This window comes from Stylophora pistillata, chromosome 7, assembly GCF_964205215.1.
Source record: "Stylophora pistillata chromosome 7, jaStyPist1.2, whole genome shotgun sequence".
NCBI lineage: Eukaryota > Metazoa > Cnidaria > Anthozoa > Scleractinia > Pocilloporidae > Stylophora > Stylophora pistillata.
Genome location: NC_142525.1, coordinates 30,765,842 through 30,783,512, shown reverse-complemented (window position 1 = coordinate 30,783,512; position 17,671 = coordinate 30,765,842). Strand labels below are relative to the sequence as shown.

General features: G+C 39.1%; 2 protein-coding genes and 2 long non-coding RNA genes across 5 annotated transcripts; 1 reads left to right on the top strand and 3 right to left on the bottom strand.

Annotated features, from left to right (window-relative positions):
• Nucleotides 1-388: 388 nt before the first annotated feature.
• On the bottom strand, nt 389-2,514 carry LOC111331301 (uncharacterized). The gene has a single exon (XM_022936386.2). It carries the CDS (start codon nt 2,417-2,419, stop codon nt 938-940), a length of 1,482 nt encoding a protein of 493 aa, XP_022792121.2. The 5' UTR covers nt 2,420-2,514; the 3' UTR covers nt 389-937.
• A 2,222-nt stretch (nt 2,515-4,736) lies between these two features.
• Nucleotides 4,737-17,199, bottom strand: LOC111330154 (cysteine protease ATG4B). Its single transcript, XM_088728882.1, has 15 exons — nt 17,049-17,199; nt 16,485-16,562; nt 16,062-16,160; nt 15,634-15,677; nt 15,282-15,336; nt 14,731-14,803; nt 14,459-14,538; nt 13,903-14,123; nt 13,159-13,237; nt 12,793-12,872; nt 12,321-12,383; nt 10,368-10,424; nt 9,676-9,796; nt 9,468-9,577; nt 4,737-5,462 (listed from the first exon to the last, which is right to left on the bottom strand). Exons 1-14 carry the CDS (start codon nt 17,170-17,172, stop codon nt 9,504-9,506), a joined length of 1,248 nt encoding a protein of 415 aa, XP_088585008.1. The 5' UTR covers nt 17,173-17,199; the 3' UTR covers nt 4,737-5,462; nt 9,468-9,503.
• On the bottom strand, nt 5,365-7,120 carry LOC148727427 (uncharacterized). 2 transcript variants are annotated; one of them, XR_015990099.1, is made up of 3 exons: nt 6,982-7,120; nt 6,534-6,746; nt 5,365-6,439 (listed from the first exon to the last, which is right to left on the bottom strand). It is a non-coding gene; the product is annotated as an uncharacterized LOC148727427 (long non-coding RNA). The 2 variants fall into 2 exon arrangements; XR_015990098.1 differs by having other exon boundaries at nt 5,365-6,746.
• LOC148727428 (uncharacterized) lies at nt 5,752-7,113 on the top strand. The gene is made up of 2 exons (XR_015990100.1): nt 5,752-5,889; nt 6,186-7,113. It is a non-coding gene; the product is annotated as an uncharacterized LOC148727428 (long non-coding RNA).
• Nucleotides 17,200-17,671: the final 472 nt, after the last annotated feature.

The following is a 17,671-nucleotide window of genomic DNA, read 5'->3' as shown; positions in this document are numbered from 1 at the left end:
TTATTCACCGAAAAAAAAAAAACTGTTAAAATGTAAGCTATCACAGATCAAGTTTTGTCGCCATCTTAGTACTGTAGCTGTCATTAGTTTGGCGTACGTGTGATATGTCAATGATCTACGAGTTTAAGTCCACACTTTTTTTTATCTCAGAAACTTGAACCTGGCCCTATAGATAATAAATCCATCTCGCAAATCGCGTTTGTTTAAGTCAGTCTTCCTGAAGATGAGAATCATAAGGATGTCCCGTGGGTTGTACCCCCCAAAGTAAGGTCCGAATATAACTCAGCTAATATGTTGTTGAGTGTCGACACGTACTTCCGTCCCACCCCAGGTTACTCAGTAACTGGTCCTTAAGACAAACATCGTTATAAAATTCACAGACACAGGATACATCCCTCATCACTATCTTTATTTGTATTGTGTTTTACAAGCTTGGATAGGAGCCTGAAAAAATAAATTGAAAAATAAATTACTTTCCTTCCTTGAAATTGAACATTTGTATTATTCTTTAAAACATTCTTACCGTAGACAAAAGATACTTTTTTTTTTTTCTTTGTAAATAAGATTTCACACAAATTAGGCGTAGGAATTTACAGTAAACGTGATTTGAATTAACAAATGACAACTCGAGCCGGCCTCATTTGAACTTGTACAGTCGCGGCGAGTTGTGTGCGAGAATTGAAAACGAAACTACTCGTGCTAGATTTTCCTTTAGAAATAAGAATTAACATCTTAGATTTCTACCTTACTTTTAAATAGTGGTCGAAGTAAAACAAACGATTTCCGTTCATGTAAAAACCGTTACATTTTATCTCGTATCTCATTGCGCTTCAGAAGAGTTTCAGTCTTTTAGTTGAGAAAGAGTTGTGAGAACAGGACTGGCTCTCTACCGTTTTCTAACAAGGTCTTGTGAGCAGATTTGTCGGCACTATTAAATTTAGCGCGAGGGTTCTATTTTCACACTCGATACAAAGGAATTTTTCGGTGATTGCTGAGACAGAGCAAGCCATGGCTGAATATTTCTAGAAGTGTTACCATTGTTCAATTGTAGTTCCGCCTGTGAGATGAACGCCATGTTGTCGTTATTGTCCAATGAAAGGTCTCCATTAGTAGCCTTAAAGTGCATCTTTAAATGCTTTCTCAGAGAACTGGGGTGTGTGTAGCTTTTTCCACATCCCGGCGCTCTGCAAAGGTACGGTTTGTCAGCAGTGTGAACGTGCGAATGCTTTTTCCGATCGCTTGAGTTGGCAAAGCGACGATTGCATCCAGGAAATTCACACACGAACGGTTTCTCCCCAGTGTGGGTACGCTTATGAATTTTGAGATTTTCTGAGCGGGCAAACGTTTTACCGCAGTTTACGAAAGGGCACGAAAATGGCTTCTCTCCAGTGTGGACGCGAATGTGGTTGATAAGCTTGTATTTGGCTTTGAACGGCTTGCCTTGCCTGTGACAATCGCTCCATAAGCAAACGTGGGAGGAATTTCCTTCACTCCCTCCAACGTGTTCCAAAGAAAGATGTTTTACTAGATCTTGAATAGACGGATAATTCTTATCGCAAGGAACAGATATTTTGTTCCGTAAAAGAGTCCATCTGCAAACAAACTCCTGCTTTTCCTGAGGTCTTATATAACGGAAGAACGCGCCGTTTGATGAGAGTTCCATGGACGGCACAACGTTCGTGGGTGAGGGAACGAAAGTAGCTTTCCTTGCATTGAGCGGGCTTGGACGAGGCAATGCAATACTTCCTTGAGGGTCACCGATATTTACCGTTACACGAGAGGTCTCTGTTGACGAATCGCCGCTGCTATTACTGTTCTCAGATGCTGGTGACGCTTGAACGCTCGTGAGACTTGAGTTGGTGAAACTGGTGGCGTGTTGCGCATTTTGTGCGAACGTTTGTGCCGGCAGCGGAGGAGCCGTGGTGCTGGAAAAACTCGGGATATTTATGGCATGGAGCGCGGTGTTGCTTGTTGTGAAGACCGTTTGTTGAAACGCAGAAGGGGGCGGTGGTGGAACAACAAGACTCGCCGACGAAGCTGTCACGTCCGCAGAGATGGTGTGAGTTGGTAACGATACCGAGGGAAGCGTTACTGCGTGTTCACGGCGTAGCAGGAACTCTCTTCCACGGGCAGCCAACGTCGAATACGCCGCTGGGACAGGATAATTGGTCTGCAGGTTAAATGCCCCTTGAGCGCTACCCCCTGATAGAGTGTGGAGAAAATCGTGCGCGCCCGTCCTCAAGCCTGGCAAATGCACGGGAGACTCAGCGTACGCAAAACCATGGCTCGGGTCTTGAGTAATTTCTACGTTATCAGGAATAACAGATCTCTGAAGGCTAAACGGAGGTATGGAGGGACTATGGCTCGTCAAACATTCATAAATACTCGGATAATTTCGCGTTAGCGGTCCTGCTTCCATTTTTTCTCAACCGCGTGATTGGCACGAGTAAGAAAAAACTTTCCAAATCTGCACTCAACTAAGACTGTTGACTTCTTCACACGACCCAGCAATGAAAACTACTCGCTATACACATGAAGCCGTTGGGGGTAAATTGATGTTTATCTGCCATTGGCTGGCGATTGTATCGACTGACAGCGCTACAATAGACTCGACCAATCAGCGATCTTGTTGCATTATATGCGGCACTAATCTTGAACCATTACATTAAGGCGTGGTAATGACTAGCTTATGGTTTCCACACATATGATCGATTTAAGATCTGATAAAACAAGAATGAATCAAAACATTACCGCTTAAGAGCAATAGGATCACCAGCAAATGCTTCTTGAACCTTAACTTTGTATGCCATATTAATTCTTTTATTCCCTGGGGGCTATGTAATATAGCTTCCGAAGCAACTTGTTGAAATATCCGGACCGTGTCAAACACATGATAACCAGGCCGAAAACAAAACTTGTCCCTTCCATATTTGCATGATTTTAACAAGAAACGCTCGCTTAATCTCTTCCGAGCTTGATTCGGTCTCAGTAAAAAGGGCTTATCCTACTAATATTGTTTGATTAAACTTGTGAGTCTCTTATTGTTTTGCTCAATTAGGGGAAGTCGTATGAAGGACACCTCTATAGAATTATAAACTGTTGCAGTCGGGTGTGAATTTTCCAGGTATTATTGATGGTAATTGCTTTGAATCAACTTCCGGCGAGTTGAACGTTTCCGGTCTTTGTTTTCTTATGCTCCGCGCGTGAAACGTTTTTTTGCGTCTCCTTTTTTTCCATCATATTTCAATCAAACTCTCCAATTCCGCTAAATTCTAACGCATTGGTATTAAAACTTCTCGATGCTGATGACGAAAGCTTCCATCCACCAAAATCCAGTCACCGTGTAGACTGTTTTGTTTCATAGCTTGGCTGTCAACCGAGTGAGAAAAACGTTGCCATCAAAATCACAGATCTAAAGATATCGAAGTAATTTCCGCAGGCTCAAATTCTTTGAACAACAATTCAAATACCTAGTCGTATTTTCCAATCTACTGCTACTGTTTGGATTGTGTTCAAATAAAAACAAAGTCCTCTCAGATCCCACCAGTGATGTTAACCTTGTTTGTAGCCTGACAGAGATTAAAGCACACTGCCCCGAATGCGACCTTTTCCTCTTGAAAATAAGATCATCCACGATAACGGGAATAATCAACTTGATATCCTACCGCGGAGTCTGTTAATTTGTGTCGTCCGGACTTGTCGTGCGTGCGATTAAACTTACGACATTTTCACTCAAAAAAGAATTTCGGCACCGCGCATTTGAAGTAGATATGCTGAAATAGTAGTTTTACTTAGTCCTTAATCTTTTATGGGAAGTTAATGTCCATTTGATTTCGCGTTGGAATGTTTCGTCTCTAAAACATATGGAACTGAACAGGAGAGCATTGAAAGCGGTAACGCATCGATGACATAAACGAAAATGGTCCCTGACTGTACTATCTTTCTTAAAAATGGAGGAAAAGTATCAGACTTCTTTTCCTTTAGATACTGTTGAGGTTTTCAACCGGAAAAACAAAAAATTGTTATCGACCGAATTCCTCTTCACACCTCGCATCCGTATTTGATGTTCATAAAAATAAAAGCGGCATTGATGCGCAGTTCTTACAAAATAAGAATCGTCTACAATTGGTAGAAAATTTGACAGTGTTCAGTTCCGCTATCTTTTTGGTACATAATCTCAAAAGTAAGTGGAAAAGCTGTTTTCTGACAAGCTTCTTCTTCTATCTAGAGAATCAGGGTTCCGGTCAAACTGTCGAATTTATTTGACGCCGAGAACATTTATATCACGTATTACAGACATCAGTTATTTTATCCCAGCGTGGGCTCGGAAAATGGTCGTTACTGTGACCAGATGACTTCGGGTTCTCATGAAGGATTAGATATAGGCTGCGAAAATTTATTTAAAATTCCTAAAGCTGAAATAATTTCCTTTTTACAGCTTTAGCGCTGCTTCAAGTGACAGAAATGCGCCACTACGTGATTTAGAGTGTTATCCAACATTTTATGTTCGCTAATCACATGTTCAATGTGTAGCCCACGTGTAGCCGTATCCTCCCCACCTCCAAGGAAAAGTTCCCTTGCGTTTCTCCTCGAGGAGAGGGTACGGCTTCACGTGGGCTATTCACCGAGAGGGATCCTTGGACAAGCTAGACTCGAAAGACGCAGTAGAAGAGAGTTTTGAATCTCTGAAAGAGGTCTGGGTTCCAGTTAAAAAAAGAACAACATGCAACCAAAAGTAACACTGAAAAATTTCGTGAAATTTTATTTAGAATTATACATTAAAAATAAATTTCCATGTCCATATACGTGTGTTATTCTTTGATAAGGAAACAACGCCATCTTCAAATATGTTCAACTCTTACAATTATAGAAATACATTAAATTTCTCTTAATCTGATTTGTTTTCCTCTACCTTTGTCGTATGACCAAAAATTTCACCCAACACTTTTTAATAACTGTATCATTTTAAAAACAAACAGTCGGAAATGGGCCCTTCCCAATCGTTTTGAGGGTCAGGGGCAGCTGTAACTGCCATAAATTGATAAGTAATATAACTGAGACAAAAAGAGAAAAAAACTGGACTGTTATAAAGTCTACACCGAATCGTGTGTGTCAGTGTTATGCAATTACAAGTGGAATTTTTTTTCCTGATATATATTATTACCATTATCACTTTTTCAAGATACCTCGGAACTGTTTGTGAGGTATTATTTGAAAGAAGACACTCCTCCGTACCTGGTCACCTTTCGATGTTCAGTACACTCTGTTTTATCTGATTCTCTAATGGGTGTTTTACTATCATAGTTTTTGACAAGGAAATGTCACACAAAGAAAAGAAATTCAAAAACTGTTACGATGCGTATGTAAGTTCAGATATGTTGTCATTTTATTTTTGTAGCAATAGAACGCGTTTTATCAAATGACACTCGTTTTATTGCGTACTCCGTCTGTAAAGAAGAAACCTCGCACGGCTGTTTCGCGGTGGAAATTTAGTTCGCGCATGCGTTCTGCAAGAAACATCGAGTTAATTATTACTTCTCTGGTTAATACCAAATTATTCATTTGCATAAATCTGGCGTCCATGGCAACCACTCGGGCTAAGGTCTAGTTTAGCCAATGAAATCTTGCTGTATTTGTAATGTATGCGAGTGAAATTTAGCATGGCGGATGCATGCACATGGACGAGGCACTTGCTGTCGAAAATTTGGGTAAAATCGGTTAAATTTTGCCTGTGTTCGACGAAAACGCGTTGCTATAGTGGAGCCCAACAAGCACACCCTATGAAATCGACTGAAAACTTTGGTTTTGATTTGGGAAAGGCTCGAATTTTTTCCAGCAAAGCGAGAGTCACAAGAGAAGACGTGAAACCTTACTAAACAACTGACGGAGGTAAGTGTTTTAATCCGAATTGTTTTAAAGTCCATTCAAGGCGCTTTTAATATGTCAAGATCGGCCGTTATACGACTCCATTTTGAATTTCGGAGGTACTGAATTTCGAGCAGAAAGTCTAATTTTGGTTCCAAAGAGTGCGGTCACACTTTTATTCGTCCAATAGAGAACTTAGCAAATAAATTACGCTAGATCTACATATATAGTAAACGTTCTTAGTCAGCGAACCAATACATTGCCACTGTAAAGGGAAGCGTTTTACTCATTCGCTCTTCGTTTTAAATTTCTCTCTTTAGGTTTGGGAGCTTTCCCTGCTAATTCTGGATTTGACGTAATCTCGTGTCCTTTTTCTTCACATCGTCAAAATGCTGAGACTGGGTTTTGAATTCGGAGTGTATTCCTTCAATCCCTTGTTCACAATAGAATCCAAGACCCATGTGACTGCCGAAGGAAAGGGCACACATGTTCTCGTAGCATATATAGCTTTGGCGTGATCATCATGTCTGGGAATTTTTCCCTAATGAACTGAAGAAATTTGTGATGTCTTCCTCTACAACAAGAACACAAGAAAAGGGGGAATAGTGAGACATGATCCTATTATTGTATTCATGTTTTCCATGAAAGGCAGTTATTCTTTCACTTACCTGGCTTATCAGTCTTGTCATCAATGAGCTATTTAAGGGTAGAAGTTATGTTACCTTGCAGCAAGTGTGTACATGGTTACAAATGAATGATTTTCCATGTTAAGCTTGTCTCTCCACATTCATTTTCTTAAGAATCTCATCCAAATGAATTGGTAGTGGTCCATTGGCTTTCTCAAAGGCAGCCAATTCCATTTGTTCATCTGCAAGCTTTTCCTATAATGTTGAGATGTACTATTGAAATATGAACTACTTTACATACTGTTCAGTAGCTATAATTTGATGGGTTGTTAAATTGATTTGTGCTAGTGTAATATTATAAATCAATAAACTATAACACAGAATCATAGCTTCCTTCACTAAAAAATTAAGATAGGTTTGAATCATGTGTGATGGAATTGGAGGATTGTACAGCAGTGATACTGGAAAACACAAATTGAGAAAAAATTACCTCTTCCTTTGCATTTCTAAGGAGTGTGTCTATCTCCTCCTGTAGTAGTGTAAAGTAGGCTGGCATGATATTTACACTAGAATGCAGACTTTGTAAATTCAGCAACTCCTGTAAATAAATTCTTTTATCCTACTTTGTCCAATTCAATGTCCGGCAGTTTCTCATGAATCACTTTGTGATAAAACTTTTGTTGACTTGTAACAGAGCCATCTGCTACAAACTTTTCATAATCCTCTTGAATGTTTTCAAGGGTTGGGAGTTCAGTATGTCCATGTTTATGGCAAGAGACTTGCATCATTTTGGGATTTATCTTGCACCAATGACATAAATACTTGCCTGCAAATACAATTCTAATGGTGAAAACCTGTTTCACAGAAATAGTAATGTACAATACAGGCTACATTTAAGTTCTTTTAGTTGATTGCTCAATCATATAGTTATTAGTATGCATGAATTATTGTCTAGATCAGACCTGAGGCACCAGCTGTTCCAAATATCTTACATAGGGATTCAGACACCAATCAGGAAAACCACTTTCTATTCACCTTAGAAATAGGGAAAATGTAAGAACAATTTAGTCAAAATTATGCTATTTCTAGTCTCATCATCTAGACTAATTAAAAGTGTAATACATTTTTTGTTACTCACCCCCAGGTTGTTTCTTTCAAGGTGTTTACTTGTTCTTTATATTTCATTAAGGCTGTCTTTAAATTGGCCCACTATCTTTTGCATGGAACATAGCAGACAATGCCAATGTCTGGACTGATTGATCCCATACCTCTTTGCAAATTGGGCACATCTACTCATGCTTGATGTTTTCAACAAACTGTTTTGGTATATGAACTATATGAAATATTATTATGAAATATATGAACTTCATATATTTCATTGTAACAAAACTGTTTTGGTTAAAGAGGTTCTGATCTTCAATAACTTGGTAGATTCTTTACCTCCTCAGGAAATGAGAATGTGGCTGGGTGGTTGAAAGCTTAAAGTACTAGACATCCCTTCCACCATTTCTACTTGTTCCTTGGGTCCAGCAGAGTCCTCTGAGTTTTACTCCAGGTTTACTCTTCTTCTTCTTCCTACCAGGTTTCTGATGATCTTTGAAGGAACTACAGATCTTATAGTTTCAAGTTCGTTTGTGTTGAGGCCACACATTGATTGCAAGGTATGTGCCTCTTAGAGCAACTTGAAGCACTTGTGGCAGAACTTGGGAGGGCACATGTCAAGGTCATCTTTACAAACACCAAAGGCTGTAAAAATTATCTCTATCTTATCAGCGCAGAGAAAACTGTTCTCGTATTTTTTGTCTTCTACAATCGCTGTCCACAAATTCGGCAAATTTTTTGTAATAATTTTCGATGTTCAGAGAGACCAAACGTAGCCATCTAAATGTATATCCGAACCGAGTCCTAAATTAAACTTGGATGTGAGCAACGCAATACTAAATATTGACTAAAGAAATGTTTTGAAATTCCTTTTTGCGACCTTCTTGCTTCAGAAGGGTACACCCTTTGGGTTTTTACCTTGTTTCAGGAAGGGGTGTCTATCTCTCTCTCCATCGGTTCTTCAGGGGAGCGGGAATATTTGCAATTTTGTGTTATTGCTAGTAGCGCGTTCCATTTGAAGAGGAAGGGAATACTCGCAGTAAACCATGTGAATCATTCCAAGAAGAACGATTTATCCACCAGATCAAAGAAAAAAATATAATTGAAAGGTTTATTGTCCCTGATCGTGATCGAAATTTCCACCAAAAGAAACGTCTTGTCCGTGCTTTCACTATTTCCGTAGCTTCCCGTGACAGATCGATGACGTACAGTTTTTGGGGAGGAGATCACACGCATGTAGTGCGACTTTCCTGCACGTAATAGATGGCCGTGGATATTTTAGCAGTTTGTCATACATCTTGTATTCTTTACTTGGCCCATGGGTGAGCATGATTGTATCAAAAAGATAAATTGGCGTAGTTTAGGGGAATTTGTTCGAGGTCAAAGAGGAAATGGGCGCCATATTTACTATTTCGGTGGTGAAAAGTAATCGCGGATTACACTGCTCAAAACAATTCGGATTAAAACGTCTTTGTACAGAAACTTGCTGCAAAGGAGAGATATAAAGCCAGAGTTGTTTCTTTATTGACAGAAAAATTCGAATCAATCAGAATCTTGCCTGAAAATAAGAAGACCTCTAAGAGGTCATAAATCATTTCGCGTCAAAACAAGGTGCCTTTCAGCCGTCGCATAGTTAACTATCCCGCACACGCAATATTTCCTAGGTGAACATTAACCAGAGAAGCAAAAAACAAGCCTGCGCATAAGTTAGCTATTTCCTTGGACTCTGCGCATATACTTTTTGTGACTTAGTTATCAGTGGGTTCTTTCTTGATGAGCCGTTCAGCGTACATTTTCAGCGGTTTCAAATTGAAAATGTAAATCTGACATGCGCGAACTAAATTTCCACCGGCGGGCGTTTTGAAACAGCCGTGCCTCGTTCCACTGCATACTCAAATGAAGTTCGCAGATTTACAGAATTTCATATTCCCCATCTGTATCAAATTCCTTTGTGTCATCGGACTCGTAAGAAAGCTCAGTAAAATCTGACAGGAAAAAGAAGACGAAGAAAAATACGTGTTATTTAGTTTCAAACTTGCTCAACAAGTTTAACTCTCATCACGTGACTGGCGTATTATCTTACCAGACTGTTGGCTGCAGTTCAACTCGTCACCAGGTCTCTGGTGTATATCTAATGACGGCCAGTGAGGTGGTCTGACAGCTGCAAGCTCAAACATGGGTCTCCTGTGCCCGGAATGGATATGCTACCGAAGAGAGAAGATGGTGTTGCGATACAAAATATATCGGCCTGACTGCGATAGAGGATGATAGTTTCTAAAGAAACTGTTTGGGGCTGCGTCGGTGGGGGTAACGAAATAATTTGGATATATCAACAAAGTTGAAATGGTAAATTGGCCACCGTAACGATTACAAAAGCTGACGTTTCGAGCGTTAGCCCTTCGTCGGAGCGAATAGAGGAATTGTGGGTTGTGTGTGCTTTTAAAGGCAGAAAATGGAGTTACGTTATTGGTGGGAACATGGCAACGAGAACGTGTTTTTCTCGTTGCCAAGTTCCCACCAATAACGTAGCTCCATTTTCTGCCTTTAAAAACACACACAACCCACAATTCCTCTATTCGCTCCGACGAAGGGCTAACGCTCGAAACGTCAGCTTTAGTAATCGTTACAGTGGCCAATTTACCATTTCAACTTTGTTGATATATCCAAATTATGACCGCGATAGAGCCGAGTCGATTCCTCACAGATTACCTCCCTACCTAGCCGGCCGATCCCTTCAATTTTTTGAAATAAAAAAGAAGAAAAAAAGAAACCTACCTTATGAATTTGCATACATAAGTCATCAAAGTCTTCTTCTGAATGGCAGAAAAATCCCTGCAAAGCACACTGAACATTAAAGACGAGAAACTACTCTTGTATTTGCAAAATACTTCCTTGAAGACCTACCCTAGACTGGCGAGGGCTCCTTGTGAAGCACATCTTTTTGTGACCCCCCCCCCCCCCCCAATCCACTCCCCTCATTCAATATGCGCGAAAAAATGTATGTGCCCTCAACCCAGTTCTCTCGCATAAAAGTCAGGGACCCCTTCCCCACAGACATCAACCCTTTCCCTTCACAATACAATACAGTACATTATTACACGACTCGGGCAGTCAGAGGGCCAATAACTAAAATCAACCAATCAAAATGCTCTATTGCCGGTCAATATTCTCTCAGTATTGGACCGGGCACTGTCCCGAATGGTCCCGAATGATACTGCACTTGTGTCCCTTTGAACTTCAGTCGTATAATAAATCTCTTATTAACCAAGCTTGCTCGGGACCGTACTGGAAGAACATCGGCCTTCGGTCTTTTTTGTACGGACCTCGCTGCGCTCAGTCCGTACTGTCAAGACCTCAGGCCGATATTCTCCCAGTACGGCCCCTCGCGCTTGGTTAATAAGATATGTATACAATACAATAATAATACAATACAATACAATATACTTTTTTTAACGAAGGTGACGTAATTAACCCAATGAGTTATCTAACTTACGACCTTTACAACAATACAAACCCACCATCCCACCCCAGGGGAGGGCATCCATCACACAGTAATCTCGTGTGTGGGAAATTAACGTCTCCTACCCCAACCCTGCAGGAGACGGGACCTTCATTTATTCGTCCCTATCCGAGAAGACTAGAATATCTAACCATTTCTTGATATTATAGAAAGGTAGCAAATTCTTCTCAATTATTTTAAGACCTTGAGTGTTGGTCCGGCCAGGGCTCGAACCCTCGACCTCCCGCACAACAGTCTAGCGCACTATTCATTGGGCTAACCGGGCGGCGGTCTAAATAAAGACTGATTGCTTATTTCAGAGGTACAAACACACTCCACGCGCTGACCTGGACCTCAATTAGTTCCTATTTTCAGCTTTATTCGGCGAACACGCGAAATAAAATCACTGTACAAACGCCAAGCTCTCTGACACACTGGGAGCTATCGAGAGGCATGTTTCTTCCTTCAAATCGCTCTGTTTTCTAATGGCTTGGAAGAAGAAGTTGTGCCTTTAAATAGCAAGTTTCTTCTGCAGGCCAAATCAAAAAAGGGTGTGAAAATCTCAATACCTCTTCAAACAGCTCAGGGGCTGCATGAGTACTAAGAGGATTAGACAATATTCAAGCTTTTAATCCAAAAGTATTATGCCAACAGAGGTTTTCTGCACGGAAAACGTGACATATCAAGCTCATGGTAAAAGTGCAAAACGCAAAAAGCATTCGTGATAATCAGCGTAAAAATTCCGGGTAGAGGGGTGTTTTAGTCATTTGACACAGAACTGAGGACTCTGTTCGTTACCCGCGGTTAGACTTTTATAAATTGGCTCATAGGGAACCAACGCGTCTAAACATCAGCCACTCTCGACATTCAGTGCAAGTTACTTGACTTGTTGAACAATAAACGTTGAACACTATTTCTTCTAAACTGACACTACTTGGGTTCAAAAGAATCTCTCGTAAAATGGTGGAAATAAGCTATTTAAGACTGACGACATTTGTCATTGTTGACGCGTTGGTTGTGGAATTGAGCCTGCAACCCGCACGCACATTTTTTAAAAAAGATTTATAAAATAAATCTTTTCATAATAAATCTTTTCATAAAAGATTTATCATAATAAATCTTTTCATAAAAGATTTATCCCCGCTTACACATTTTTTAAAAAAGCGCCAAAGGTTAGATGCATGATGCCGCGGTGTTCCAGAGAGTTCAGTACGTAGTAGTTTTCTTACCAAGGCTATTGATGGGTCTAAATCTGAGATGTTCATCCTACTTGGGTATACACAGTGATAACTCTGTAAGCACAACAAACACAGCCAGTTTGAGTCTACATCACCATCACACAATGACATGTAGAGTCTTACTCAAATGAAAACCATGATGCTGCTGTTTTTCTGGAAGGTTAAAACAAAAACTAAAGCGCAACAGGCGAGAGTTCCGTCTGAGGAAAGTTAACGCGACTCTCCCACATTGCATATAATCCCTCTAGATCCCATATTAAGTTTAGAGGGGAGCTCTCCTATCTAACGGAAGGGGAAGCTTGTTGAATGACAGTTGATAGGAGTCAGTAGAAATACCTTCTCTTTCAAAAACTAAGACCACCATGATAGTACGACGGCGTTTTTTATTCCTTTTCGTGCAAATCAAAGGATACATTAACGGTAATAAATACAAGCGTTTCGTGCTGAACACCAACATTCTTACCTCATCGGGGATTTGGCTCAATTTACCCGGGTTCACAGCCTGTTGAGTCGTGTGGGGGTCGAGATACAACAAAGTGTTTCCTTTAGTAAGAAAAAAATATGTGAAAGTGAGTTACATTCAAAGAAGCGTAGTTTGCAAATGTAATCAACCTTACAAGGAAGTGAAAAAATAGTGAATGCAATTAGGAACTTTAAGTAACTTTTATCCTCCGATGAAGGATAAAATAATGTGTCAAGAATCCTATGTTATGAATGTGCAAAGTTATGATAAAATAAGACAACAACTCCCCTGCAGATCTATGGACTGCCCTTGAGCACTTGCTAAAAAAGAAGTGTTTGTAGTAACAGAGGATTTAAAAAAAGTTACCATAATATCCTATAAAGTAGTATGCATGGTTGGGTTTTCCTCCTATAACACCCACAGATTGCCTAAATGTGAAACACGCCTGAAATGGAGCAAAAGTCATCAAGTTAGGATTTCAATAAGTACTTTGTTCTAAGTTTTCTAGTGTGGGAGTAACAAGAATTTGCATCAATTTGGTACCTCACAAAAATCAACTGGGAGTAGGTGGGTGAAAAAGAGCGCCTACTCGCTGCCATATCCTGAATGGATCTGAATTCCATTTTAAAAACTATCAAATGATGTTTTGTCAATAGACAATGCCAGAAAAAAGGATTGCTAATCATGACTTAAATCATTTTGTAATGCAGCATACAGGACACACATAATGACCCACAACTGCTGGAGCATATGCCAATCTTTGGATCATCAAGTGACTTTTATGGTTAGTACTGCTACTTCGCATCCTGACTGGAGCTGCTCCATCACAGAACACCCACACTTATCACAAGATACCCAAGGTCAGTGCGGTCATTGACAAGGAGGCAGAGAGGCACTGCAGGTCACCTCATAAACAAATAAAATCCATTTAACCCTCTTTGAGTCCTCTGTGATATTCATCCCAATTTCCTTCAGAATTTTTTGATTATATTGACAACCAGCCCTCCATCTTGTCATCTGCCATACTGCCAAGAACATTTTACTGTCATTACTGCCTTTGATTTAACCATTAATCAAGATAAACAGTGGGTGAAAAATTACTGTACCCACCTTGAATGGCTCATCGTAAACAGAATTCATCTCTGAAAGCCCTAATCTAAGTGGTATGAACAACAACAGAGGTCTCCAGCCCTGTGGTCTGTGTTTTGCACTCTCTGTTGTGTCTGACCCGCCTACTGCTCCTCTTTGCCTTCCAACCCCAGCTGATGTATGACTGTAGCTTGTTGCTTCTCCATGACTCTTTGTTGATGAATCTCTTTTGCAAAGAAACTCTAAAAGCAAAAAAATTCTTTTCACTGCAGGATTAGTATAGAACTGAATGATGTTTGAAGGAAATCTCTGCTTGTGTGAACAGTTTTTGAGATCCTTTGGATGTCATAACTCGGAAGGTTAAATAACTTGTTTTTTAAATTAGTTTCTTTTCCTCACACACAAAATCATGAGATAATTTAGAATAACACTAGAAATAGTAATTGTGTGATTCTAGAAAATCTTTATACCCACCTTAAAGAAAGTTGCACAAAAGGATGACAAAAGAATCAGACAAGGATATTCAAATTAAATTACTTGTTTATCATTATAAATAACAATTATTGTGAAAACTCACTGATATCATTTATTATAACAGTGTTGTCCATGGCAATGTGAATACACAGCGAACTCCAGTCATCAAAGCACATTAGTTTTCTACAGATGAAGAAGAACCATAATTTAAGCAAGTAATGGCAATCAGTCATGCAACAGTTAGTGTAAAGCACAACAAATTTGAAAACTAAAAACATTCTAAGATGATGGCATAAAATGTCCAAATAAGACAACAGTTACAGATCTAAAAAACAGCACTGTATGATCTGAACTGAGAGAACAGTGTAACCTTACTTGAGTACTTGTGCAACAGTGTTTGGTCCAAACCAACTCCCCACAGATTTGCCTTCAGATACACCCATTTGAGCTGACATCAGAATAAGAGATATTATTAAAAACTAGATCATTGGATAATGCAATTCAAGACTTTTTATTGGCTTAGCCATTATGGTATATGAGCCAATATACCATAATCTACAAACATGGTAAGCGTACGTGTCAGCTTAAAATTAAAAGAGAGCTAAAAATTTAATAAAATTTAATAATTTAATACAGCGTTTTTAATAAAACAATTATTCCACTCGCGTTTGTTGGATATGAGATGATTATAGCCAACTTGGCACTACGCGCCTCGTTGGCTATCTATCATCTCATATCCAACGCGCGCTCGTGGAATAATTGTTAATTATATTATAGAGATAAGTTCTATGTTGCAAAATGTTTGAAATAACATGTATGCCAAAAATTGGCTAGATTCTCAAAAAGAATATCAGTTAGTGTCAAAAATTAATCATTCCATTTTGTACTTAAAGGAGATGTAATTTGTCATATTGTTTTTCACCCACCTATTTGATGGATAGAATATAAACTATCTTTCTTGTCCAGAAAATTCTGTAAAATCTAATAATCATATGTAACAAATTTAATTACTGTCATCTATCACATGTCCATGTTTCTAATAAAAATCCATAATTATCCTATTTTAACTTCCTATATTGATAAACAGAAATTCTCCTTTAACCCTTAAACTCCCAGCTGACTGAGAAGTACTTTTAATTAATTCCTATCAATATAATTTCAAGGAGAAAGATGCTGAGAAATAAAGGAAAAATTTCAATTCAACAATTCTCTGAACTGACATTATATGAAATGCATGGAAGACAGCAAGGAGTGTTGGGAGTGAAAGAATAAATATACCTGCATATAAACAGCATTACTGACATCAGGCTCCCACTGCCAGTCTATACAGAATAGAGAAAACTATTTCATAATAGGTTCTATTAATATTTTCCCTATGTGGGAAGAGGAAAATCTATAAACTCTGCCTAGTCAACATTCAACAAAATATCAAATGAACATAATTGATGTTGAGTGATGCCAGTTAATAAACTGATAGTTAAAATTCACAAGTGATTAACAACAGAGTTTTGCAGTTTTAAACAACAATTTCCTTTTGCTAAAATTATTGTTATCAATTACATTATAAGCTATCCTAGGTGGTCACCAAATGGATGAGAAAAGATGTCCGTTTTTAGATGACTTGTTGTGGCGCTAAGAGTTAGGGCTACTAGAACTTTTATTGTATTATAAACTTATGGTTTCAATAAAATTCAAGGAGGTCTGACCTCTTCCAAGATGTCTGCAAAGCAAAGCTTGTGCAAGAATCATCTGCCCACATCGCAGCATACATCCCCAGCCACTGTCAGCAGTTGGTCCTGTACCTCCTGTGGACAGGCAAAAAGAATTATAAACAGTCAAAAAAGCAAAAAAATGTGACACTTAGTCTTGCACACCAGTCAACACTTTTGTCAACTGTTGACCTAGTCTCTTTGGGGTTAAGCATTTAATATGGTAGACATTGGGATAACTGTCTCTCAAGCTACTAGAAAGATTTTGTCAACTTTTCTTGAATTTTCTGAGACTCAGTTATACTATCGGGTGAAATTAAAAATAGGCCTGGACTTCTTAAACCAGAGTTCAAGAGACTCGTAATAAGGTTAACAACTCACTCCCTTACAAAAAGATGAAAATAAAATTATTGTACCCACCAATTGCTGGGAAATTCTTCCTATATGTACACCAAATTCTAGACCTTATGTCCCTAAGAATGTGGAATGAATCTTCTCCTGAAATAAAACACAGTTAAAGCCAAGGTAAATCAAGTGCTCCTACTTGTAAAATGATGTTAAAATATTATTTTAAAATGTTCTTTTCGCTGACATAATTAGATTCCTGACCCAAGGCAAAAGTAACAAGTCAGGCATAAGCTGCAATCAAGTCACCACAAACACTGCATACTATAAACAAAACAGAAATATCTACTTTCGCTTCACAGCCGGAATGAAAACTATTCATCTCTGTACAAAACTGAAAACGTCTCCATTGCCATGCCGCAAAAAGCTTTCAATTAAGAAATTAAACACATCAATCGCACAAATTACATCAGTTACCGTAGATCAGCGAATTGATGCTTTTACAAGATAACACAAGAGATAATGCAGATGCTCAAACAATAACAAAGCAAATGAAAATTTTTACAGCAGAGTTGCGATGTGGCAAATAGCAAATATGAGTTTTCGCGAGATCAAGGTGGAAAGTGAAGTTGTTTCTACCTTTGTTGGTAAAGTACTCCTTTCCAAGGACCCATATCGGCTCTTTAGTTCTTGGGAATGTATCTTGTTCGAAAGCAACCCCTTCATATGTAATACAAGCAGTGTCCATAACTGGACCCGCCATGTTTTTTTTCTACAGTTTACAAAACATCGTCATTGTCGATTCCAGTACCTTGACCGTAATAGGCTTACCCCACGCGCGGGACGCGTGGACGTCACGCGATGCGTAACTTGCGTTATATCAAAATTCTTACTCTCAGCGAGTTCGAGAGGACATAATCATAGGAAAATGAACAAGCATGTTTATTCTTTACCTGTTGTCGTGTCCAACCCTTATAAACTAGTCTCCTTTGCAACCGTTGTTCGGGCATGACACACAAAAGTAAGGGGAAAAAGGGGTATTGATTGACAACGGTTGCAGGTTGCAACACTCAAATCAGCAAAGATGGAATCGAAGTCGAAGAATTCTAATTGCTCTAGTAAAAATTTTACTAAATGTTCAAGACCTCATAATAAAAGAGGCTCGAGTTTTTATTCGATTGTGTTTATAACTGCATACTGTTAGGTGACTCAGCACTCTATCACGGAATCCCTATCCATAGATTTGCGTAGCCAATCAGTTT